The sequence below is a fragment of the Eumetopias jubatus genome, unplaced genomic scaffold (genome assembly GCF_037043125.1).
Source record: "Eumetopias jubatus isolate StellerSeaLion01/CBP00866 unplaced genomic scaffold, mEumJub1_p1.0 scaffold_3, whole genome shotgun sequence".
In the NCBI taxonomy this organism is placed as follows: Eukaryota; Metazoa; Chordata; class Mammalia; order Carnivora; family Otariidae; genus Eumetopias; species Eumetopias jubatus.
The window spans coordinates 113,940,732-113,967,838 of record NW_028274809.1 but is presented as its reverse complement, the minus strand read 5'-3'; the positions used below and the strand labels follow the sequence as shown (position 1 = coordinate 113,967,838).

Here is a 27,107-nt window from a genome sequence, read left to right as displayed (position 1 = left end):
AGTTAAAACTATATGACCTTGATTTTTTTTAAAAGTTTGGTTAAATGAGGGCGCCTGGGTGGCTCAGTTGGTTAAGCGACTGCCTTTGGCTCAGGTCATGATCCTGGAGTCCCTGGATCGAGTCCCGCATCGGGCTCCCTGCTCAGCAGGGAGTCTGCGTCGCTCTCTGACCCTCCCCCCTCTCATGTGCTCTCTCTCTCTCATTCTCTCTCTCTCAAATAAATAAAATCTTTAAAAAAAAAAGTTTGGTTAAATGAGAGGTAAGAAAATATTTCATGATTTTAATTAAAACGCAACTGTAGCAATGGAAACCTTCTGAATTCAATGTTATCACACCTATCTTTAGTGGCTAGAGAGTCATTCAAAAGAAATAGAAGTTTCTATGGCCAAGAACTGTACCTTTAACTTTTGGCTAGAACAGAAGCAGCTGGATTATATGGCTTATATATCCATGTAAAGATATTAACATTGATGAAAAATTCAGGGCATTCTCACAGTTTAACACATGAATATTATCTTCTACTGTATGTTGACCATACTTTACCACTAGATGGCCAATTTAAAAAAAATTCAACTTGCTGGGGTGTAACTGACATATAAAATTGTAAGGTATTTAAAGTGTACACTGTGGTGCTTGGATATAAGTACACATCATGAAAGGCTTCCGCTCTTCTAGTTAATTAACATCTATCTTGCTTTTTTGGGGGGGGTGAAGGCCCACTAAATTTATGATTTTAACGAGAAAATTGTCACTTAATATTTGAATTTATATATATGGAGAGATGCAAAAGGCAGGGAAATTTTATTTTAAAAGTTGGTAGAGCTCCCTGTGTATGTTACAGAAAGCTGCTCTTGCAGAAAGTTGCTTCACTGTCACAAAGAGGTCTTCTTTCCAGAATCTGTTTTGCTTACTGTGGAATAGTTCTGTTTTAGCTTTAGTGCTCCCCTATAACAGTGGCATATCAAAGTGAGGTGATGGGTGCTTGCTGTTTTCCTCTGATGCTCTTGATAGTTGTGATATTTTGGAATATTCATCTAATAAATGCCTTATTCCCCAAAGCTGCTTAAGACAAAGGGAAAAAATTTAAAGTTTAAAAATAGCTTTATTCCATGACTCATGAGAGAAAATGCTGAGAAGTTGAATTTCACTGAAATTACAAACATGTGCTCTGCGAAAGACACTATTCAAGAGGATGAAGAGAGAGCCACACACTTGGAGAAAATATTTGCAAAAGACACACATCATAAAGCACTGTTTTCCAAAATATACAAAGAACACTTAAAATTCAAAAATAAGAAAGCAACTCACTTAAAAAATGGCTCCAGAACATTAAGAGGAACCTCACCAAAAAAGATATAAAGATAGCAAACAAGCATGTGAAAAGATGCTCCACATCATGTCATCACAGAAACACAAAACAAAAAATGAGATATTACCACTACACATATAATCAAAGCACCAAAATCTGGAATACAGACACCACCAAGTGCTGATGAGGACGTAGGGCAACAGGAACCCCTCAGTCATTGCTTGTGTGAACGCAAAATGGTACAGCTGCTTTGGAAGACAGTTTGGCAGTTTCTTACATAACACTTCTTACCATACAGCCCAGCAACCATACTCCTTAGTATTTGCCCAAAGAAGGTAAAAACTTATGTCTACACAAAAACCTGCATGTGGATGTTTATAGAAGCTTTATTCATAATTACCAAAACCTGATAGCAACCAAGATGTCCTGTAGTAGGTGAATGGATAGACAAACTGTGGTACATCCAGGCAATGAACTATTATTCAGTGCTAGAAATGAGTTATCAAGCCATAAAAAGACAAGGGGGGAGCTTAAACACATATTAAGTGAAATAAGCCAATCTGAAAAGGCTATATACTGTATGACTCCAATTATATGATATTCTGGAAAAGGCAAAACTATGGAGACACTAAAAAATATCAGTGGTTCCCAGGGATTCGAGGGAGGGAAGGATGAATAGACAGAACACAAGGGATTTTGAGGGCAGTGAAAACACTGATATTATAATGGTGGATTCATGTCCTCATTCATTTAGTCAAAACCCACAGAATGTATACTAATGTAAATTATGGACTTCAGATGATTATGATATGTCAATGTAGTTTCACGGATGTTAATAAATGTACCATTTTGGTGGTTGACAGTACGGGAGGCTGTGCCTATTGGGAGAGCCAGGAATATGTGGGAAATCCCGTGCTTTCTGCTCAGTATTGAGAACCCAACTGCTCCAAAATATAAAGTCTATTTAACAAAATAAAAAAGATGACAGACCTAAATATGAAACCTAAAACTATAAAACTTAGGAAGAATACATAAGAGAAAATCTTTATGACCTTGAGTTAGGTGAAGAGTTCTTAATTACAGCACAAAGTGCCTGAATTGTGAAGGAAAAAACTGTCAAAGTAGACTTCAAAACCAGAAACTTCTGCTCTTTGAAAGACACTGTTAAGAAGGCACAGCTTGGGGTGCCTGGGTGGCTCAGATGGTTAAGCGTCTGCCTTCGGCTCAGGTCATGATCCCGGGGTCCTGGGATCGAGTCCCACATCGGGCTCCCTGCTCCTTGGGAGCCTGCTTCTCCCTCTGCTTCTCTCTCTCTCTCCCTCTCTCTCCCTCTCTCATGAATAAATAAAAATAAAATCTTTAGAAAAAAAAAAAAAAGAAGGCACAGCTTGGAAAAAAAATATGTGCAATATTTGCAAAGCACATTATCTGATGAAGAACTTGTATCTGGAATATATTAAAGAACTTTCACATTTCAAGAACAATAAGCAACACAATTTTACCGAAGATTTTACATTTGAAAAGAAACTTCACCAAAGAACAGACACAGATGGCAAATAAGCATATGAAAAGATCTTTAATGTCATTAAGTTAAAATTAAAACTACTACCAAAAAACACTGTATTTCTATTAGAAGGGCTGATGTAAACACAAAATGATAGAATCAAGTGCTGGCTAGGATATAGAATGATACAACTCTCACAAATTGCTGGTGGAAATGCAGGATGGTAGAGCCAATTTAGAAAATGTGTGGCAGTTTCTTATAAAGTTAAAAAAAACACACCTTTTTTTTAAAAAAACTTTTTCTTTTAGATCTACATACCAAAATATTAAATGGATGAAGTTATATGGTGTCTGAGATTTATGCCAAAATTATCAAGGCAATAATGTGGGTGGGGCATTAGATTAAATAAAGAAAAAAAAACCACTTACCTTATAAGAAGCAATCTCACTCCTAGGTATTTACTCAAGAGAAAATACATACATATGTCTATATACAAAGACCTGTATGCAAATGTTTACAACACCTTTATTCATAAAATCTCTCAAACTGGAAATAGCTCAAATGTTCATCAATTAGGGAATGTATAACATTATAATACATCCAGACAACAGGATAGTAGAGAGCAATAAAGACTACTGATACATGTAACAACATTCATGAATCTCAAAAGCATTAAGCTAAATGAAAGATGCCAGACACAAAAGGCAAAATACACTATGACTCCATTTATAAGAAGCTGTGGAAAAGTAAAAATTATAGAAACAGAAATTAGATCAGTAATTGTCAAGTTTTGGGTGTGGCGGACAAGAAAGAACTACAGAGGTACACACAAGAACTTTTTGTGGTGATAGAAATATTCTGTATTTTGACTGTGATAATAGTTATATATGACTATATATGTAAAAGGCTGAATTTTATTATGTTTCACCTCAATAACCCTGACTTTTAAAAAAAGAGAAATTACATATATATATGTATATATATATATATTTTTTTTTTTTTGAGAGGGAGAGAGAAAGGGCAGGGTAGGGCAGAGAGAGAGGGAGAGAGAGAATCTTAAGCAGGCTCCATGCCCAGCACAGAGCCCGAGTGGGGCTCCATTTCACAACCCTGAGATCATGACCTGAGCTGAAATCAAGTCCGACAACCAACTGAGCCACCCAGGTGCCCCTCAGTCCAATATATTTAAATGTTTCCTCTCATCTCTTTCTCTTCCCTTACTTAGGGCTTACAGTGGAAAAAGGGCAGGCCCTCTCTAGCTTCAAAGTCCTCCAGTGTTAGGGCAGGGAGGGGAGGCAAGACTACATGCTAAGCACATGACTGCAGATTTCTGCTTCTCTGGCTTACTCCGACAGACATTATGTGTGGGTGTTACCAAATATTTGCTTTCTTGAGAACGATATGTGGGAATTCTTCAGAAGACCCTTCAGGGCCACCCTACTGCCTAAGTCTATATTGTGAAAGAATTGTTTTGTCTTTTTTTTTTATTATTATTATGTTATGTTAATCACCATACATCATTAGTTTTTGATGTAGTGATCCATGATTCATTGTTTGCATATAACACGCAGTGCTCCATGCGGAACGTGCCCTCTTTAATACCCATCACCAGGCTAACCCATCCTCCCATCCCCCTCCCCTCTAGAACCCTCAGTTTGTTTGTCAGAGTCTATCGTCTCTCATGGTTCGTCTGCCCCTCCGATTTCCCCCCCTTCATTCTTCCCCTCCTGCTATCTTTTTTTTTTCAACATATAATGTATTATTTGCTTCAGAGGTACAGATCCGTGATTCAACAGTCTTGTAAAATTCACAGCGCTCACCATAGCACATACCCTCCCCAATGCCTATCACCCAGAGAATAGTTTTGTCTTGACTCCCAACCCTCTCACCCCTCCTCACCATCCCCTGCCCTTTTGCTTCAGGGTTGCTCAACCACTGCTCTGTGTTGGGTACTAGGCACAATGGCTCAAATCTGGTTCTTGTTCAAAGTAACCACTTGAACCCAGAAAGAATTCACATTTCTCCAAATGGGAATTTGGGCTAACTCTACCACTAAATACCCTATCCTGCCACTTCTCTTCCTAATTCTCTTCTCAAATAGGCACAGAGGGCTGCCAAAGCAGATACTCCACCTAGAAATAAGATGCCATTCTCTTTTTCTTAGAAGTACCTTCAATCCCTAAAAGCCATTCTCTTGGTTTCAGGGTCCCTTAGGGATGGAGGGAAAAGCCACTCTACTCCCCATTAAACTAACAACTCCAGTTATTTTTCCGCCTATTTTTCTTGACCCAAGAACAGGGTGAAAACTCCCAAAGCTATGACCTAAGCACATTTCCTAAAGGGAATGATATGTCAGTTATCCTTCTTGTGAATAAAGTGTTATGTACAAACTAACCAACATTTATAGGTCTACTTACCCTACTTCATAAGATGCTAGGCCCTCTTTGACTAGCTGGTCATTTATACTAGTAGGAGTCATTCCAAGAGCACCAAGAAAATCGAAAAGCTCAACTAAGAGCACATTATCTTCCAGAATTTCTGTAAAACATTAAGACGAGTTTGGGGAAAGAAAGAAATGTTGCAAAACATACTAAATGAGGTAATTAAAAAAAAAGCTGTAAACAATTTCATTTTGCACCTGTGGTTTTTTTTGCTGAATAATATCAAAGTCTCTCTGTAGGGGTAAAAGTAGTATTTTGCAAAGATAAAACAATTGTCTATGTTATCTGTAGCATATGCAAATTAATAACATTTTCATTTTAGATTATTGTGTACTGTTCTATGACAAATCAAAAGCAGTTTAAAGCTTTTAAATTCAGAAAAATATAAATTGACATATATTCATTGAAGAAGTGTTCTGATGTGTTTTTAAACTATTTTACTGAGTTCATCCAAGTTCCAGAGGACAAAAGAATGAAATTTAGGCCAGTGGTTATCTGCGAAAGTTTACAGCTTTTATGAGAATGGCACAAAGTTTAACACAACAAAAACTCAATCTAGAATCCTCAAACTAGAGATTGGAATCTGGATTTTTTTTTCCCCATCCTTGTGTTTTTAGGACAAACCATCTAACTTTTAATTTCTTTTAGAATACATATTGGTTACTTAAACAAGTAGATCTATTTAGATCTATTTCTTAAACTAAACTGGGTAAAGTTTACATCTCATATGCCTGTTTAATTACTTATGGTACAGAGCACAGAGAACCTGCCTAATATGCATCTGAATAAACAACAGAGTAATTTCTTTAGGAAGCACATACTTCAGTGCACTAAACTATGCACTGAAGGCACACTTCAATGCAGTTTATACCTACACCTTCTACATAATAGCAGCTGGTAGCTGCAGGTCAGAATGATGATTCCAAATAAAAAGATAAAGTGTTACCAGCATCTTATATTATCCAGTCATAAAAATATTAGAAAACTTTTTTCAAGAGCCTAAAAATGATTCCTGACTACTTTTCAATGGACCAGATATATCATCTAAAAAATAAAAGACTAAGCAATGCTGAGCCTCAGTTTTCATCTCCTTATTTTCCATGTCTTGTGTTCCTTTTAATTCTTTGACTTCGTATTTCCCATATATAGAGTTCTTTATTCCAACAGGGCCAACTTTCCGTATGTTCTGTTCCTTTACCAACTTCCCTACTCTGCTAATTAAAATTTAAATAACCCTTGCTTTATAAGGTAACAATGCATATTAATGGAAGGCTCCCCTTCTCATCTATTATTAACATCTTAAACTCTCAATCTCATCATTGTGCAGGTTAATGGGGTGAGATCTTTTAGATTTAAGGAGTGCCAGAAGGCCCTGCTCAAATTATCTAGCAAAATAACTATGTTATGGCTAGTATCTGGATGTTATTGGTAGAACAAGTAATTAAGTAAGAAAAAGAAGGAGTCAAGAAAGAAACCAAGTCAGGTCTTGATGTTGTCCACGGGAGGGAGGGGAGCTAAAACAAATCGGAATAAAATACCAAAAGCAAAGTTGGTAAGCAGAATTATCTAGGTTAAAGTCAGCTCAAAATCAGTGGAGATTACTCAAGGACTAAGAAGCCCTTAATTTACTGCTCACATCAGAGAAGCCTGATATAAAAATGTTATTGACTGAGGATGCAATATCTATAACCACATTCCTCTTTGAACAAATTATTTCTTCAGAACAATTTCTCATATCAACAACATGGATAAATTATTACTGATACACCATCAGTTCCTGGTTATATAACCTTGAGCAGCTGATCACTAAAGCTGCTCACTCAGTCTTCTCACTGTAACATAAGCTAACACTCTTCTGGTGGTTGGGTTCATTTAATGGCAGTATGATAAATGTGAACAAACAGATACAGTAAAAACTACCCTGGAAATTCCCATAAATCAACCCTAAGTTAACATAATCTTGTGTGTCTTGCACTAACACTTATTAAGACCAACACAGCCAGATAAATAAGAGACTCCCACCATCCCCTAACCCCTGCATCTAAACCCCTTGGGGCCAGACAGGTTTTAGAACTTCAAATTGAGAAAAGCTACATAAAACATATATTGCATATTTTGTAATACCCCCAGCAGATTCTGAGGCAGCAGCCTACAAACATACATTACTATCCTGAAATGGAATATATGAATATTCACTATAAAGGAGATAAAGACTATATATATCTTCATGTCAATTCAGATCAGGTTTTGCTACTCAACTTTTCATTTCCAGAACACGCTGGGTTACAAAATTGTGAGCTAGTGGTCAGCCTGTATCTTAGACCCAAACTACTCCAAAAAAGAAATAACTTTTTTTCAAAATATGGGGAGAGCCTACAGTTGAATTCACTTAAGTCAAATGAAATGAAAAAACATATGAAAACTATTTAACAGTTATGTCCCACCTCCCCTCACTTTCCTGCACATTAAACTTTAGCATTCATCATGCCAAAATCAGGATAGAGCCCTTGCAGAAATGTAACAGAAATAAGAGAAACTAATTTCTGGCTTTAGGGCTTTCAAGAGGCCATGTCCAGGATGACTTTTTTTTTTTTTTTTTTAAGATTTTATTTTTAAGTAATCTCTACACCGAATGTAGGGCTTGAACCTACAACCCCAAGATCAAGAGTCACACACTCCACCAACTGAGCCAGCCAGGCACCCTTGGGATAACTTGATTTTTTAATGGCAATTTTTGCCTTGTACTGATTTTATACTCTGGAGCCTGCAACTATATCCACTATACCTAATTCTCAATAAATGTTCTCTCTCCCTACTCTTACTGATGACACATTGAATTTATTCTAAGATCTGGCAAATGTTGTAGTATAATGTTATTCTTATTTAAAATTATATATAACCACATAGCAACAAATAAAAATGGAAATAGCTTACTAACGACTGAACATGTCATAAATTTATCTTGAGTCTTTTCTTCAAATTTTTCCTTAGCTTTTTTGGACCACTGCATTGTCCTTATACATGGTTCAATATAGGCCAGCTTACATTTAATTGCCTGTGTCAAACAAAATTGCACCATTAAGGAAAAGTAAAATTTCTAGTTATTTTAGAATTAAAATAAAATTTTATATGTGTACAAAAAACTGTCTGATTATATTTGGAAAATAAATGTGCAAAAGGCATTTATAAAATATTTTATAAATACCCATAACTGGAATCAATAGAGCATTGGGTTGAATTATTGCACACTCAGACACTGATATAACACACATCTACTGAAAGAATTACAGATACTTATGATATACTGTTAAATGAGAAAAGCAGGTTATAGGACTATTTGTCTAATCCTGTAATTGTTAAAAACAGAAGATGCATCTTAGAATTATATTTATAAAAAATATTCAATAGTTCTAAATGATTCCTTTTTGTTTATATTTTCAAGTTTTTCCTATATTTTACCCATTTTTAAAATGAAAAATATTGTTTAACAAGTCAAACGTCTAGGTGTAATGTGAGTTAGAAAATAAGCCCCATTAACCTTCCTTGTCTCTGGGGAATAGGAGTCTAAGAGAAGGATAATTTTTTACTTATTCTTCCAGACTTCTCTCTTTCCCTTGGACATGTTATATATACTTAAACATAAATGGAATTGCAATAAAAATACTTCTATGATGAAATTTTTTTCCACAAGATACACCATCTTCCTACCACATTATACAGGTATTTCAAAATAACATTAAGAGCTGCAGACCAGTAAATACTTATAAAGACACAAACATACATACACATATACATATATAATTAATGCTTATTTGCTAAGATATACATATATCTTAACAATTTATGGTTGCTATATAGGAAATTACAGTAATGACAGCAACTCTTTTCTAGACTCCATGTATCAAATTATTTACAGACAAAAATGTTTTTTAACAGAGCAATTCTAAGATAAAAATGATTTCTAAAAATATAGTCATATTTGTGTAAGATTCTAACCCTATGACTCATAATAAGGAGATTACCTTCTCTGGGGGATTTAGAAACTCATCTTTTATTTTACGCATTTCTTTAAGTGTTATTTTTGCAGTATTGCCAAAGTCCACATATTTAACTTCAACTTCACGATGTCCAGGCAATCCTTCAAAAATTATGAAATTAGAAATCACAGACTTGGAAAGAAAACAGAATTATCTAGCAAAATTTAGATTGACAGTCAACTATGTTAGAATACTTTTATGATCAACATATAAACTTAATACTTTTTTTTTTAAAGATTTTATTTATTTGACAGACAGACACACAGCGAGAGAGGGAACACAAGCAGGTGGAGTGGGAGAGGGAGAAGCAGGTTTCCTGCTGAGCAGGGAGCCCGATGCGGGGCTCGATCCCAGGACCCTGGGATCATGACCTGAGCCGAAGGCAGACACTTAATGACTGAGCCACCCAGGACACTTTTTTTAATATAAAAATATTTCTCATATGTGGACTTACAAAAATCAACATAAGGCATAGTTGTTCATTTGGTGAATGAGAAATTAACAATTTTAAGATATCCAAAGGACAATCATAATCAGGATAACAACATAGCTATCAAATGCTAGCTGCTGTGGCCTAAAAGTTAAAAGTTAGGCATTAAGACTGACTGGGTCAGAATCCAGTCAAATTCCATGTGACTCTAAGCAAGCTAATCACTCTTTCTAAAATATTACTCTGAGCAAGTTCCTTTTTCTAAGCCTCATTATTTCATTTGTAAAAATTGGCATACCCATAGAATCCAATCTCACAAGACTTTTTTTTTTTGAGGATTCACCTATTTAAAATAATTTGCAAAGCACCGAAGTAAGCATGCATTTAATAAATGTTTACTGTTAGTCAAGACAGGTGATGAAGGCAAAAGATTTAATAATCAAACTAAAGATTCATTCATATGATGATACTTAACTGAAATTAAAAAAAATTATTTGGGGGGATATTGTGAAAAATAAGCAGAGACAGACTTCTATGTCAATCTAGTCTCTATATTTTACCAGATACCAAAGTTCAAACACATGGAAGTTTGAATAAAAATCTATCACATTGACCTTTTTGAAAATACTCAAAATACATGGTTGACTTTAGCCTCTTAGCACACCTATGCATAATTGCCATCATTTTCAAATTTAAAGAGTAGTACAGTATATATATTTCAAAGATGGAGAAAGTACAGGCATTCTCTGCTCCTTAGCAGAAGTGGAAGCAGATGGAACAACACTGGTACTCAAGAAGATACTTCAAGCAACTTAGGCCATGTGATAACTGGTATCTGAAGTAATTGAGAAGACACATGTTACCATAAGTCTAAGAAGGTGAGGGAATCCCTCCACACTTCCACTGGAATTCTCATGCTAGAAGGATATTCTTAACTGTACTAATGGCATTACATTCTTATCATTCTTCAAGTCTCTGAATGGAGATATAGTTTTAGACAAAACAAACAAATGGACAGGAGATAAAATTTAAAGAACATTTTTTATCCAAATTATCAATCATGTATGAGAGTAGAGTCAGAAGACATGAAAGGTCTCAAAATTTACCTCCATTTATTCTGAGGAAACAATTAGAAGATGCTCCCCAAAAATAGGGGAATAAACTGAAGAGGTAAACATGGGATCCATAAAACAAGGGATCAATACAGGAAAACAAGTATATTGCCAAGTGAAATAAATTCCCTGAATAACAAAAGTCTAATAAGCTTAGAGGACTAGCAGTCTAATTGGAGAAGATAGAAGGATGCTTTCACTGCTAGGAAATAAAAAAAAACTAACATTACCTGAAAAGTCAATCATGTGGAAAATTGTTTTGAACAATTAGGAAAATGTAGCCATAAATTAAAGAAAATAAAGAGAAAATTTGATGCATTAACTTGAAATGGAAATAAAGTATTCTTAATGACTTAGTGAAAATATTTATATTGAATATGGATTAACTAAAATTGTGATACAGCTATGGGGATGGGGTGGGGAGGGCATAAAAGAGCTAGAAGAAATCTAAAACTGCTATCTACCATAATAAGAATAGATAACATAACACAATAAAAAAATAAGAATAGATAATATCTAAGAGTAAAATATCAACAAAGTATTACATATTTAGAAGAAATAACACAAGTAAATACCAAAAGCAACAGCTGAAAGAATTTGAAGTATTTTTTAAGTAATGTCTACACCCCACATGAAGCTCAAACTCACAACCCTGAGATCAAGAGTTGCATGCTCTTACAACTGAGCCAGCCAGACAACCCTAAAATATTTGCCTTTCAGGAGTGCAGTATAAGTTGTTTAGCACCATTTAACTTTTTAAATAAGGCAGACATTAGAAAACAACAATAAAAATAGTTAAGTCCTAGTCAATTCAAAATCTAAGGACTCAGAGATTCACCTCCCAACATTACCACTAGCTTTGTAAAGACAACTGAGCAAAGATCAAATAATATCACTTCCATGATTTAATGTGTACCAACTCAAATGGTTTCAATTTTTAAGCATAACATTTCCCTGTAGAAATAGAATGCAATTTCCTACCAATAACTTTTGCTCGGTACCAAACTCCATCTTCAAATTTAGCTACACAGGCTTGACCTTGAACTGGACAGAGGATTTCCAGATTTTCTCCATCTTCACTTTTATAGAACTCCTCAATTGTCTTTAGCAAAAATAAAAAATCCAGGCTCTCTATCTAAGAAATAAAGGGATTAAAACACTATAGTTTCAAAGAAACAAAATTTAAATGTGGCATGTAGGATAAGCACTGCTTATAAAATTACTGGACTCAGACAAATCAATTGTTAATGTGATTTATATTTGAAATATTTTATTACAGCAGTATATAAAATTAGCAAATATGGACACAACAAAATTTTTTAAAAATCACATTTCTCCAGATATCTTAAGTGTATATCCTTCCAGATCCCTTTTTTTAAATTTAAATTCTATAGCCAAAATATAGTACATCATGAGTATTTGATGTAGTGTTCAATGATTTATTAGTTGCATATAACACCCAGTGCTCATCCCATCACACACCCTCCTTAATGCCCATCACCCAGTTACCCCATCTTCCCACTCACCTACCTTTTTACAACCCTCAGTTTGTATCCTATAGTTAAGAGTCTCTCATGGTTTGTCTCCCTCTTTGATTTCTTCCCAGTTTTCCCTCCCCTCCCCTATGATCCTCTACGCTATTTCTTATATTCCACATATGAGTGAAACCATACGAGCATGGTCTTTTTCTGCTTGGCTTATTTCACTTAGCATAATACCCCCCAGTTCCATCCATGTTGATGCAAACGGTAGGTATTCATCCTTTCTGATGGCTGAGTAATATTCCATTATATATATGAATCACATGTTCTTTATCCATTCATCTGCCAAAGGATACCTCAGCTCCTTCCACAGTTTGGCTATTGTGGACATTGCTTCTATGAACACTGGGGTGCATGTGCCCCTTCTTTTCACTACATCTGTGTCTTTGGGGTAAATACTCAGTAGTGCAATTGCTGGGTCACAGTGTAGCTCAGCTCTATTTTTAACTTCTTGAGGAACCTCCATAATGTTTTTCAGAGTGGCTGTACCAGCTTGCATTCCCACCAACAGTGTAAGAGGAACAGTTCTCCTTTCTCCACATCCTTGTCAACATTTGTTGTTCCAGATCCCTTTCTTATACACACACAAACTTTCCATATTTTTTAAAACAAAAATGAGATGATCTCTTACTTGCAATTTGATTACAGTGTGATAATTTGCATTTTCCATCAATTCTCACTTTTGTTTCAGTAAGTATTCCTATTAGTACTTTTAGACCATGTTTAGATATCCCTAACTGGCCCAAACCAGTATCAAATTCAAGACTACACATTATATCTAGTTATCTCAATAAATCTTTTAGGATCTAGTGTAGTCCTCTTTTTTTTTTTTTTAATGACTAGGTCTTGCTGAAGAGAGACTGCTATTTTTCTGCAGAATGCCCCATCTTCTGGATTTATATGGTTACATCCTCATGCTATTATTTAGCTTGTTCCCTCATTAGGTGGGGTCTGTCTCCTGAAATTTCCCCAAAGCCAGAAGTTATATCTATAGGTTTGGTGGATTCAAACCTTTCTTGGCCAGAATACATCTTAAGTGTACTTAGGTTACAATACATCAAAAGACAATATTACTGACTCAATATTAACATGCTAAGATTCACCTACAGATTGGGGTGATGATTCTGATCCCTCTATTGTACAGCTGTGTTTTTACCCTTGTATCCACCAATTCATTTAATAATACTCTGGCATATGAATGTCCAGTTTCCCATCAACCTTCCATCAGATGGTTTTAAAGTGAATTGATCATTCTTTAAATCAGTAATTTCAGTAGAGTTTGTGAAATGACTACACTATAGTGAATAAACTAGAGATTTCCCTTATTAATAAATAAGACTATTTGGTTACTTAAGTTCTTAAAGTTCCTAGAGTACCTAGAACATTGTTCCCCCACCAAAAAAAAAAAAAAAAATCCCAAAACACCAAGGATGTCTGATTATCTCTCTAAATACCAATTCTTAAAGTTAAAAAATATTTTAAAATCTATTTCAAATGGCAAAAAATGAAGTTTTTCTTTTTTAAGTATTATAATGCAAGCAGAAATTTTGTGAATCTGTCTTTTATTTCATTTAAATTACTTTAAAAACTTCAAATTTTTAAAATTTTTATTTCTAAGTAGGTTTTATTCATATTCTTCCATCCAAAGTGAACAGTGAAAAATTCAACAGAGGAATGACATCAGCAAAATAGCAGACTAGGAAGCTCCAAGCTCTCGTTCCCCCACAGAAACATTGGGGGGAAAAAAAAAAGAGAGAGAAGCCATATGAACTTTGTCAGAACTATGGAAAAGTCAAAGGTTTATAGTAACCAAGAAACACCCAATCAAGCTCCTGGCATTCAGATAAATCTCTGTCAAAACATTTGCTGAACACAAGCTAAAGGAACAGAGACTTCAGTGATCACATGCAAGGAACAGTCTTTGCAAAAATAGTTTGAAAAAGTCTCAAAACTAACCAACCACTGCAGTCTTAAACAATAAGAAAATCCAGCAAATCCCAGGGAGGTGGGGATCTTATTTTTCAGAGTTACCACATTATAATAGTCAAATGACCAGTTTTCAACAAAAAATCAGAAGAAATACAAAGAAAAAGGAAAACATGGCTCATTCACAGGAACAAAACAGAAACCACCCTTGAGGAAGCCCAAAGGACATACTAGACAAAGACTTCAGAACATCTGTCTTAAATATGTTCAAAGAATAAAGAACTAGAGGAAACCAGGAAAACAATAAAGTACCAAAATGAAAATACCAACAAAGATACAGAAATTATAAAAAGGAATCAAACAAATTCTGGAGCTGAAAAGTAAAATGACTGAAGTGAAAAATACACCAGAGAGATTCAACAGCATATCTGAAACAAGCATAAGAAAGGATCAGTGAACTTGAAGATAGGACAACTGAAATCATTAAGAGGGGAAAAGAAAGAGTGAAGGGAAGAGAGGCTAAGGGACTTGAACAGAGACCAAGGGCACCATTAGACATAGTAATATACACATTACAGGAGTTCCAGAAGGAGAGAGAAAGGAGCTGAAAGATTATTTGAAGACATAATGGCTGAAAATGGCCCAAATTTGATGACATACACGAATCCACAAATCCAAAAAGGTCAATGTTATGAGTTGACTTGTACCTCCAGGATATGTTGGAGTCATAACCTGAGAATGTGACCTTATTTGGAGAGTTTTTTTTTTTAATTTTTAAAGACTTTATTTATTTGACAGAGACAGACAGAGCAAGCAGGAACACAAGCAGGGGGAGTGGGAGAGGGAGAAGCAGGTTTCCCGCTGAGCAGGGAGCCCAATGTGGGGCTTGATTCCAGGACCCTAGGATAATGACCTGAGCCGAAGGCAGACGCTTAATGACTGAGCCACCCAGGCACCCCCTGGAGACAGAGTCTTAACAGATAATCAAGTTAAAATGAGGTCATTAGGGTAGGCCTTAATATGATTGGTGTTATTAAAAGGAGAAGATTTCGCACAGAGACAAACACAGGAGAATGCATGTGAAGATGAAGGCAGAGATTAGGGTGATGCAGCAGAAGTTAAAGACCACCCAAAATTTCCAGCTAACCACCAGAAAGTAGGAGAAAGGAATGGAAGAGATTATCACTCACAGTCCTAAGAAGGAAAATACCCTACTGATACCTTGATCTCACACTTCTAAATTCCAGAACTATGGGACAATAAATTTATGTTCTTTAAGTCACTTAATTTGTGTAACTTTGTTATTGCAGTCCCAGGAAATGAATACACATTTTGGTTTTGAGAAGTAGGGTGTTGCTGTAACAAATACTTAAGATGTGTGTGTGACTTTGGAATTAGGTAATGGGCAGAGGAGAAGTTTTGAGGTGCTTGAATGGAAAAAGTCCAGACTGCCTTGAAAAGAATTTTGGTAGAAATATGAATGTTAAAGGTGTTTCTGGTGACATCTCAGACAGAAATGAGGAACATGTTATTAGAAACTGGAAGAAAGGAAATCCTTGATATAAAGTGGTAGAGAAGTGGCTGAATTTTGTTCTGTTGGACAGAAAGTAGAATGTTAATATTTAGCTGAGGAGATCTCTAAGCAAAATGTTGAATGTGCAGCTTGGTTTCTCCTTGTTGTTTATAATAAAACATGAGAAGACAGAGATATAGAAGGAATTGCCAAACATAAAGGAACCAGAACTTGAAGAATTTATAAAATTCTCAGTTTATCCATATTGTAAACAATGAGAATGTATACTTAGGACACCAAGGGTGTGGTTGGACACTGCTGAAGAGATTATGGGCAAGTGACTTGTGGATCCAATCAATCATCTTCGTAGAAACACTACCAGCTTGAACTTAAGGGGACAGAGATGGGAAGAAGGAAGGCTGTTGGACTTGTGGGATTTTATAGGGAGGAAGTGAGCTGACAGGGCTATCAGCCCTGAACATGTGTTATCTTTCAAGAAAAAGGAATAATGACCCTGAAGGTGGTTCAGAGGCTGGTGTGTCTGCCACTGCCACCAGGAGCCCAGAGAGCACAGGCCTGAGAGGCAGGACTGTCTCATCCTCTGTTCCAGGAGGTGCAGCCTCCTGGGTTCCAGAGCATGAGGACAACCCCTCAATTCCAACAGGTGAGGCTGCTTTCAGGGCTAAGGGGGCAAGGCCACCACCCTAGTAGGACTGGAGGGTGGAGCATCCAGCCATTGAAGATGATTCTCAAGTCATAAGAATCTAATAGAATTTGTCCTGCTAGGTTTTAGGTTTGTCTGGTCTCACATATTCAGAGATAGAGAAGAATTTTGCTCCAGCTTGAGTAATACCCTAGTCTTAACCTGTACTTGCATTAGACTATGAGATTTGAGACTTTTGGTTGATGATATTTATATATAAGATTTTGGACTCAGAATTGATGCTGTAATGATTGGAATGGGGTGAATGTATTTGGCCTATGGGAAGTACATGCATTTCTGATAGAGCAGAGAGTAGACTGCTTTGCAAACAGTGTCCTCCCCAAAACATATGTTGGAGTTCTAACCCCAAAGTACCTCAGAATGCAACCTTATTTGAAAATTGGGTTTTACAGAGGTTATCAAGGTAAAATAAAGTCTTAGGCACTAAGACTTTATTCCATATGACTGGTGTCCTTACTAAAAAAACTGAGACAGACAAGTACAAAGAAAATGCCATGTGAAGAAAGACGAGGAGAGTGGGGTAATGAAACAGAAGTCAATTAGTGGTAAAGATCGTGAGGGAGTTCACTGCCACAAAAGGGAGTCCTTCATGTAGAAATAAAAGAATGCCAGAGTGTAACTCAGAGTCACAAGTCAATATGAAGATCTGTGGTTCAGGTAAATAGAAGGACAAATATGAAAGCCAGTATTATTTTAATTCTCGTTTGTAACTTCACTTTTATTTCTACAGGATAATATCTATTTCTTTAGGATTTAAAAGATAAATTCATAAAATTATAAATCTATGTTACTGAAAGGTTAATTTGTGACATCAATAATATAAAAGGGGAATGGAGCTGCATAGGAATAGAGTTTTTGTGCAATTAAAGTTGGTATAAATTCATATTAATTGTTAACTTTAGGATATATGTAAACCCTATGGTAATGATAAAAAACTTAGATATATACAAGAGTAAATAAGGTAATCAAAACATGAAACCACAATATTTGCACACCCATGTTCCCTGCAGCATCATTCACAATAGCCAAGAGGTAGAAGCGAACCAAATGTCCACTGATGGATGAATGGACTAATAAAATGTGATATATACTTACAATGGAATATTAGCTTTAAAGAAGGAAATCTTCTCACACAACAATATGAACCTTGAGGGCATTATGCTAATGAAGTGAGCCAGCCACACAAAGAAACACTGAATGATTCCATTTATACGAAGTATCAAAATAGTGAAATTCATAGAACTGTGGTTGTCAGTGGTTGGGGTAGGGGAAAATGCAGAGTGTTTGTTCAAGAGATGCAGAATTTCAGTTCTGCAAGATGAAAAAGTTCTATAGATCTGTTGCACAACAATGTGAGTACAGTTAACACTACTGAACTATACATTTAAAAATGGTTAGATGGTAAATTTTATTATGTTTTTATGACAATGTTTTTCAAAAATATTAAAAAATGACATTACCAAAAAACAACTAAACACAAAAGAGGGAAGTAATACAGGAAATGAGAGACAAAAAAGCTATAAGATATACAGAAAATAGCAAAATGGCAGAAGCCTTTCCTAGTAATAGGTCCTTTATTATTTTTTTTTTAAAGATTTATTCATTTCAGAGAGAGAGCACAAGCAGGGGAGCAGCAGGCAGAGGGAGAGGGAGAGGCATGCTCCCTGCTGAGCAAGGAGCAGCCTGATGCAGGGCTCAATCCCAGGATCCTCGGATCACGACCTGAGCCGAAGGCAGACACTTAACCGACTGAGCTACCCAGGTGCCCCTAATAAGTACTTTAAAATGGTTTAAACACTCCAATTAAAAGGCAAAGATTGGCAGAATGGATTTTAAAAAAATGGCCCAACTATATGCTATTTATAAGATATTCACTTTAGATCCAAAAACATACACAGGTTAAAAGTGAAAAATTGGAAAATGCATTCCATGCAAAAAGTAACCAAGAGAGAACTGGACTGGCTATGCTATTATCAGACAAAATAGACTTTAAGTCAGATAATATTACAAGAAACAAAGAATGACATTATACATTGATAAGAGAGTCAATTCACCAATAAGATGTAACAATTACAAATACATATGCACCAAACATCAGTGCCCCAAAATATAGGATGCAAACATTGAGAGAATCGAAGGGAGACAGTGCTTTAATAAAAGGAGACTTTAGTGCTCCATTTTCAAAAACAGAACTACAAAGAATGTCAAGAAGAAAATAGATTACTTGAACAACAGTACAAATCAGTTACATGTAACAGACATATACAGAACATTCAAGCCAAGAGCAGAATACATTTTTTCTCAAGTGCACATGGAACATTCTAGGATAAACAATATGTTAGGCTATGAAACAAGCCTCAGTAAATTTTAAAAGACTGAAAACACACAAAGTGTCTTTCCTAATCACAATGGAAGTAGACTAGAAATTAAGAGAAAACTAAAAAATTCACAACAAACTCATGGGATGAAGCAAAAGTAGTGCTAAGAGGGAACTGTATAGTATAAATGCATACAGTAAAGAAAAAAAAGATCATAAATAAACTAACCATAAAACTTAGGGAAATAAAAGCAAAATAAACCCCAAACTAGCAGAAGGAAGAATAAAGAGTAGTGCTTTGATAGAAAACAGAAATACAATGGGTAAAAAAAACAAAGGTTGGTTTTTGAAAAGATTAACAAAATTGACAAACCATTAACTAGACTAAGGAAAAAAAACCACAAATTACTAAAGTCAAAGAAAGTGAGGGAATTCCTACTTATTTTAATAAATACAAAGGATTAGAAGAGTCTACTATAATTAGAAACACACACCTACCAAGACTGAATCATGAAAAGAAAAATCTAAGCAGACTTGTATCTAGCAAGGAGACTGAATCAGTAATCAAAAACTTCCAATAAATAAAAGCCCTGGATCACACAGCTTCACTGATGAATTCTACCAAACTGATGGTCACCAGAAGGGAGGTGGGTGGGGGGATGGGTGAAATAGGTGATGAGGATTAAGAGTGCACTTGTGATGAGCCCCGGATGATGTATGGAAATGCTGAATCACTATATTGTACACCTGAAACTAATATTACATTGTATGTTAATTAACTGGAGTTTACATAAAAACCTAAAAAAAGAACACTATCCCTTCTTGGCCAAAAAAGATAGACTCATTTTAAGAGGTCAACATTACCTGAAACTAAAGCCATACAAAGACAGGGCAAGAAAACTACAGACTAGTATCACTTAGGAACACTGACACAAAAATCCTCAACGGAATACTTACAAACCAAATTCAGTGTAACATTAGAAGGATTATGTATCATGATCTAGGGGGACTGATTCCTGGAATGCAATGGTGGTTTAAAATATAAAATAAAAACAATGCAGTACACATCAACAGAATGAAGGAAAAATAAAAACCACGATATCAAATGATGCAAAACTGTATTTGACAACACTAAACATTCTTTTCTGATAAAAACACTCAATAAACTATTCCTAGGAACCTTCTTCAACATGATAAAGGCCATGTGGGAAAAACCCAGAGATACCATAGTCAATGGTAAAATAGAAATCCTTTTTCCTCCTCAGACAGAAGAAAAAGATGCGTTTTCTACTTCTACTCAACAAGATATTGGAACTCATAGCCAGAGCCATTAAATAAGAAAAAGAAAAGGCATTCCAATTGTCAGAAATAAAATTATCTTTTTGCAGCTGACATAATTTTATAATGTATAAAACTCTAAAAAGCTCACCAAAAAAACCTGTTAGTGAAGTTATTATAAGGATCTAAAATCAAGACAGAAAAATCAGTTATGTTTTACAAAGCAGTAATTAACAATCTAAACCGGAAAGTAACAATTCCTTCTACAATACCATAAAAAAAAGAATACACTTAGGAATAAACTTAAACAAGGAAGTAACAGACTCGTATACTTATATACCATATTAGACTGCTGAAAGAAATGAAAGAAGATAAAATAAGAGGAAAGACATTCCACATTCATGGACTGGAAGACCGAATACTGTTGACAATACTACCCAAAACAATCTACAATTCAATGCAATCCCTATTAAAATTTCAATGATGTTTCAGGCAGAATAGAAAAACCCATTCTCAAAGTCATATGAAATCTCAGGGGACCCCAAACTGCCAAAACAATCTTGAAAAAGAACAAAGTTGAGGGCTCATATATCCTGATTTCAAAACTTGCTACAAAGCTTTAGTAATCAAAACAGTGTGCTACTGGCATAAGGATAGACAGACCGATGGAATAAAATAGACATCCCATAAATAAACCTTCACATATATGGTTAACTAATTATTGACAAGTATGCCCAGACCATTCAATGGAGCAAAGACCATCTTTTCAACAAATGGTGCTGAGAAAAGTGGACAATTCACATGGAAAAGAATGAAACTGGACCCTTCTCTCATACCATATACAAAAATTAACTCAAAATGAATCAAAGACCAAAATGTAAGAGCTAAAACTATAAAACTCTTAGAAGAAAACATAGGGGAAAAACTTCATAATGTTAGATTCAGCAATGATTTCTTGGCTATGAAAGCACAGGCAACAAAAGAAAAAATAAACTGGGCTTTATCAAGTTAAAAACTTTTGTGGATCAAAGAATGCTATCAAGAGAGTAAAAAGGCAACCCACAGAATGGGAGAAAGTATCTGAAAATTATATATCTGATAAAGGATTGATATAAAATAATCCAATTCAAAACTGGTGAAAGGACTGGAATAGGTATTTCTCCAAAGACATTTTATAAATGACTAATAAATACACACGTGAAAAAAAATGTATTCAATACTAGCCATGCGGAAAATGCAAATCAAATCCATAATGATATACAAATTCATACCCTTAAAATGGCTATTTAAAAAAAAAAAAGTGTTGGTGAGGATGTGGAAAAACTGAAACTCTTATGTTAATGGAAATACAAAATGGTGCGGCACTGTGGAAAACAGTTTGGTAGTTCTTCAAAAAGTTAAACAGAATTATAATATTAGCCAGCAATTCCAGAGCTAGGTATATACCCAAAAGAACTTTCAATGAAAGCAGAGACCCAAATAGACACTTGTACCCCCATGCTTATAGCAACAATATTCACAATAGCCAAAAGGTTTAAACAATCCAAGTGTCCATCAACAGATGAATGGGTAAACAAAATATAGTATATACATACAATGAAATATTAGTCATGAAAAGAATGAAGTTCTAATACATGCTACAATATGTAAATATTATGCTAAGTGAAATAAGGCAGACACAAATATTGTTTCCACTTAAGAGGTACCTAGAATAAATTCACAGAAAAAGAAAGTAGGATAGGTTATGAGAGGCTGTGGGTGGGGGGGAATGGGGAATTGTTGTTTAATGGTTACAGAGCTGTTTGGGATAATGAACAGTTCTAGAGATGAATAATGGCAATGGTTGTACAACACTGAGTGTATTTAATGGTACTGAACTGTGCATTTAATGGTTAAAATGAGATATAAAACATTTTATATATGTTTTACTTCAATTTAAATAAAAGGCACTGTAAAAAAATTCAGTGAAAGAAATATATGCAAGTCCTTACTTAGTGCCAAATAAGCAGACTTCCACAACTTATCTGGGGAGCCCTTATAGTGTGGTACAGTGCTTAAGATGACAGGCTCTGAATGAAGTTACACTGCCCAGTTCAATCCTGGCTCTTCCATTCTGTAGCTGTGTGACCTCAGGCAAGTTGCTTTATCCCTTTGGCTAGAGTCTCGTATCTACATGAAAATACTATTATTTTTTTCATAGGACTGTTGTGAAGATTAATGAATTATTCACTCATTATGGCCTTTAGAATGAGTTAATTCATATGACGCACAGACACGAAGAGATCGCGAAGGATGAACTCATTGTTAGTAGCTATCTAAACAAACCCATCAGTCCACATCCAAAATTTAATATGAAATGCCTTTGATCTGAATTTATTTTGTGTTCAAATTCAGAAAATTACCTAGTAATAATGTGTAAAGTCTCAGACGTCCACTGTCAGAAACAGGTTTTCTCACAGTATTCTTTTTTAAACATTTAATTTAAATTCAATTAACATATAATGTATTATTGGTTTCAGAGGTACAGGCCTGTGATTCATCAGTCTTATATAATACCCAGGGCTCATTACATCACACACTCTCCTTATTGTCCATCACCCAGTTACCCTACCCCCTTCCCCTCCAGCAACCCTCAGTTTGTTTCCTATGATTTCATCCCTGATTTCATCTTATTTTTCCCTCTTGCCCTATGCTCCTGTTTTGTTCTTAAATTCCACATATCCGTGAAATCATGATACTTGTCTTTCTCTGACTTATTTCACTTAGCATAATACCCTCTAGTTCCATCCACATTGCTGCAAATGGCAAGCTATCATTTTTTTTGATGGCTGAGTAATATCCCATTGTGTGTATATATATCACATCTTCTTTATCCATTCATCTGTGGATGGACATCTGGGTTCTTTCCATAGTTAGGCTATTGTGGACGTTGCTGCTATAAACACTGGGGTGCAGGTGCCCCTTCAGATCACTACATTTGTATCTTTGGGGTAAATACCCAGTAGTGCAATTGCTGGGTAACAGGGTAGCTCTATTTTCAACTTTTTGAGGAACCTCCATATTTGTTTTCCACAATGGATGCACCAGCTTGCATTCCCACCAACAGCATAAAAGAGTTCCCCGCCAACATCTGTCGTTTCCTGACTTGTTAATTTTAGCCATTCTGACTGGTGTGAGGTGGTCTATAACAAAGCTGTAATCATCAAGACAGTACGGTACTGGCACAAAAACAGACACATAGATCAGAATAGAAAACCCAGAAATGGACCCTCTACTCTATGGTCAACTAATCTTTGACAAAGGAAAGAATATCCAATGGAAAAAGGACAGTCTCTTCAACAAATGGTGTTGGGAAAATTGGACAGCCACAAGCAGAAGAATGAAACTGGACCATTTACTTACACCATACACAAAAACAGACTCAAAATGGATGAAAGACCTAAATGTGAGACAGGAATCCACCAAAATCCTAGAGGAAAACACAGGCAGAAACCTCTTTGACTTTGGCTGCAGCAACTCTTGCTAGACAGGTCTCCAAAGGCAAAAATGAACTACTGGGACTCCTTCAAAATAAAAAGCTTTTGCACAACAAAGGAAACAGTCAACAAAACCAAAAGACAATTGACAGAATAGGAGAAGATTTTTGCAAATAACCTATCAGATAAAGGGCTAGTATCCAAAATCTATAAAGAACTTACCAAACTCAACACCCAAAGAACAAATAATCCAATCAAGAAATGGGCAGAAGAATAGACATTTCTCCAAAGAAGACATCCAAATGGCCAACAGACACATGAAAAAATGCTCCACATCACTTGGCATCAGGGAGATACAAATCCCAAAACCACAATGAGATACCTTCTCATAGTATTCTGATGTTAGGTCTATGTGCTTTCCTACTCTCTAGATTTCATAAGGTGGCAAGAAACATATATTAGGTATCCTTCACTGTCCTTTCCTTCCATATTTCACTAATTTGCATGATGAAGAGTTCCTTCAATTTACAATGAATCATGTGAATTTCTCATTTGTAGTTGCAGCTAAGAAACGTAAATCTACGGAAGGTTGACAGTGGTTTGTTTGCTCTAAAATTCATACTGGGTATTCATTTCCATTATACATTTCTACTTAAAATTTAAAAAAATACTTTGTCTCAAAGGAATACTAAATACTTACCAACTGAAGATAGAAATCGGCAGGACTATTTATATGACAAACCATAACTGAAACATCTGTCATTTCTTTAGGCAAAACAGGTGGGTGATAGTGTAAAGTCATATTCTCTTCAGAGGGGCTTCTTGGTGATTGCGACCTAAACCTGATTAAAAGCACAATCAAAAGCATAAGCACACCATTTTCTTAAAGTCTTTCTTCTCTCAGCAGCTTGGTCTGAAGAAAGGACTTACTGATTTATATACCAAGAATATTCCCTTTTCAATTTCTTTTCTAATACATTTCTTGGTATTGTCTCCAATTATCAAACCAGGTTAAATAAGATGTCAAGTCTCAAAAATCAATAATTGACCTTCGAATTTGTGTTGGGACATTTTTGAGCCAGGCCTGTATCTTCTACTCAAAGTCTCTCTCCTTTCAGGAATTGACAACCATGGACTATGGTAGCACTCAGTAAGGCCACCTGAGGGGTCTCTGTGACTCCATCCAGCTCTAATACTACTTTTATTTTTCCACAATGAGACCTACTTGGGTCAATTCTGGAGTCATCTCATCACTCAGGACAAAAAGTATCTTTCACTATCTCTATCATTAGTCATTTTACTTTGTTCATCAGTGATGGGGGTGGAGGAAGAAACTTTATCTATTCTAGATTCATACATTAAATACAGAATGGTGATTATGAACTTATTCCAAAGGTTAGAAAATTTAAGTCAGGAACTGTTAAACTATAATTCTTAAAACCCTAGTGGAGGTGTTTGTGAAGTTATGAAGAGTCTAAAAAATGTTCAGTATCTACAAATAGTTTTTTTTGAGTTACCTTAATTTCTCTATTTTCTTAAATTATCTGAATGCAGTTTTCAGAGAACTGTACTTAGAAAACTCTGGTAGCAATATTTTTAACCTCTTAGATTACATTCACTTTAGAGTCAGTCCATAGTTTCTGAAGATAAACTGTTACTCCAATTTATAACTATAATCTCAAAAGTATTTAATAAGTTACCTACCTTGCTAACTCCATAAAAACTAATGCATCTCTAAGAGACACAGGCATATCACTGCTTATTTTATTTGTTGGTGGTTTCTGCAGATCTACAATTAGCACACCATCTTCTTCTCTAAAAACTTTCATTAAAACGGCCTTCTTATTTACCATTTTCAAAAATTCTACTTTAGCTTCTTCTCCCCAGCCTTCATCCTGTGGAAAAAATGAAATTCCAATGTACTTAGTAATTACAATTAGCTCTAATGGTACAATACTCTGGATTTAGCTTTTATTTTATTTATTTTACAACCAAAGTCTGCAAACTTGAGCAAAGGGACTCAACCACATATACTAAACAACAGCTAGGGCCAGAAGCCCAAGGTCAGTGTTTATGTATGTACAATATATGATTTTTTTTTTTAGTGAGTTCTACGACCAATGTGGGGTTTGAACTCATGACCCCGAGATCAAGAGTCACATGCTCTACGAACTGAGCCAGCCAGGTGCCCCTAGATCTTTGATTTTTATGAACAGTCTCAAGGTGTCCATTAAGCTGTTGTACTTTAGAATTTAGTTTCACTTCTGAATATTAAGGTGAAGATTATAAATATTCTAAAATAAAATATATGATTTTTCCACTTAAATAACACAAATTCAAAAGGTAATTTTGAAGTGCCTGGGTGGCTCAGTTGGTTAAACATTTGCCTTCAGCTCAGGTCACGATCCTAGGGTCCTGGGATTAAGCCCCACATCGGGATCCCTGCTTGGCAAAGAGTCTGCTTCTCCCTCTTCCTCTCCCCTCCCTGCCCCCGCTTGTGCTCTCTCTCTAAGAAAAAAAAAAAAAAGGTAATTTTGAAAGTATAATGGAAGCCATGTGATGCAATCAAGATATTTATAATCATCATTGGTTAACTTAGTTTCCATTTAACTAGGAATATATGAGGTATATGCTACTTAAATAAGAAAAAATATTCACCCATTAAAAAAACTTTTAAGTTGATCTTTGAACTTTTAACTTCCCATACCTAAAATAAATTTCAAGGGTTAAAACTACATATTCCTGGTGTTAAGTTCTTTATATATTTTGAATATTAATCCCTTATCAGATATATCATTTGTTACTATCTTCTCCCATTCAGCAGGTTGCCTTTTTGTTTTGTTGATGATTTCCTTCATTGTGCAAAAGTTTTTTATTTTGGTGTAGTGCCAAATATGTTATTTTTGCTTTTATTTCCTTTGCCTGAGGAGACATATCTAGAAAAATATTGCTAGGGCCGATGTCAAAGAGATTACTGTCTATGCTTTATCTAGGACTTTTATGGTTTCAGGAGGTCTCACATTTGGAAATTTTGTGTTTCTTTTTGTGCATGGTATAAGAAAGTTGTCCAGTTACATTCTTCTGCAATGCAGCTGTCCAGTTTTCCCAGCACCATTTACTGAAGAGATGGTCTTTTCCCCATTGTATCTCCACTGTCATACATTAATTGATCATATAAGCATGGATTTATTTCTGGGCTCTCTATTCAGTTCCATTGATCTATAAGTCTATTTTTGTGCCAGTGCCATACTGGTTTTTTTAATTACTTTGGTTTTGTAGTATATTTTGAAATCTGGAATTGTGATACCTCCAGCAGAGTTGGTGAATCACTATGTTGGTATACCTGAAACTAATGTAACAGTGTATGCCAACTATACTCAAATTTTTTAAAAGCTACATGTTTCTTAAAAACAAAAAATAAAACCTCTTTCTAAAGGTTGTAAAGTTTACTCAGAAAATACAAAAAAGTATAAAAGACAAAATTTAAACCAATTTTAC

At 35.3% G+C, this 27,107-nt stretch overlaps 1 protein-coding gene across 3 annotated transcripts in view; it reads right to left on the bottom strand.

The window, feature by feature from the left end:
- Positions 1-27,107, bottom strand: part of RNF17 (ring finger protein 17) — a 138,489-nt gene that overhangs the window by 66,761 nt on the left and 44,621 nt on the right. For all 3 annotated transcript variants that reach the window (XM_088021775.1, XM_028106389.2, XM_028106398.2), the window contains exons 14-19: positions 25,314-25,504; positions 24,310-24,451; positions 11,816-11,969; positions 9,278-9,393; positions 8,190-8,310; positions 5,232-5,352 (exon numbers count right to left, since the gene is read on the bottom strand). In XM_088021775.1, the coding sequence (XP_087877901.1) occupies positions 5,232-5,352; positions 8,190-8,310; positions 9,278-9,393; positions 11,816-11,969; positions 24,310-24,451; positions 25,314-25,504 (845 nt within the window). The remainder of the gene's footprint in view (positions 1-5,231; positions 5,353-8,189; positions 8,311-9,277; positions 9,394-11,815; positions 11,970-24,309; positions 24,452-25,313; positions 25,505-27,107) is intronic.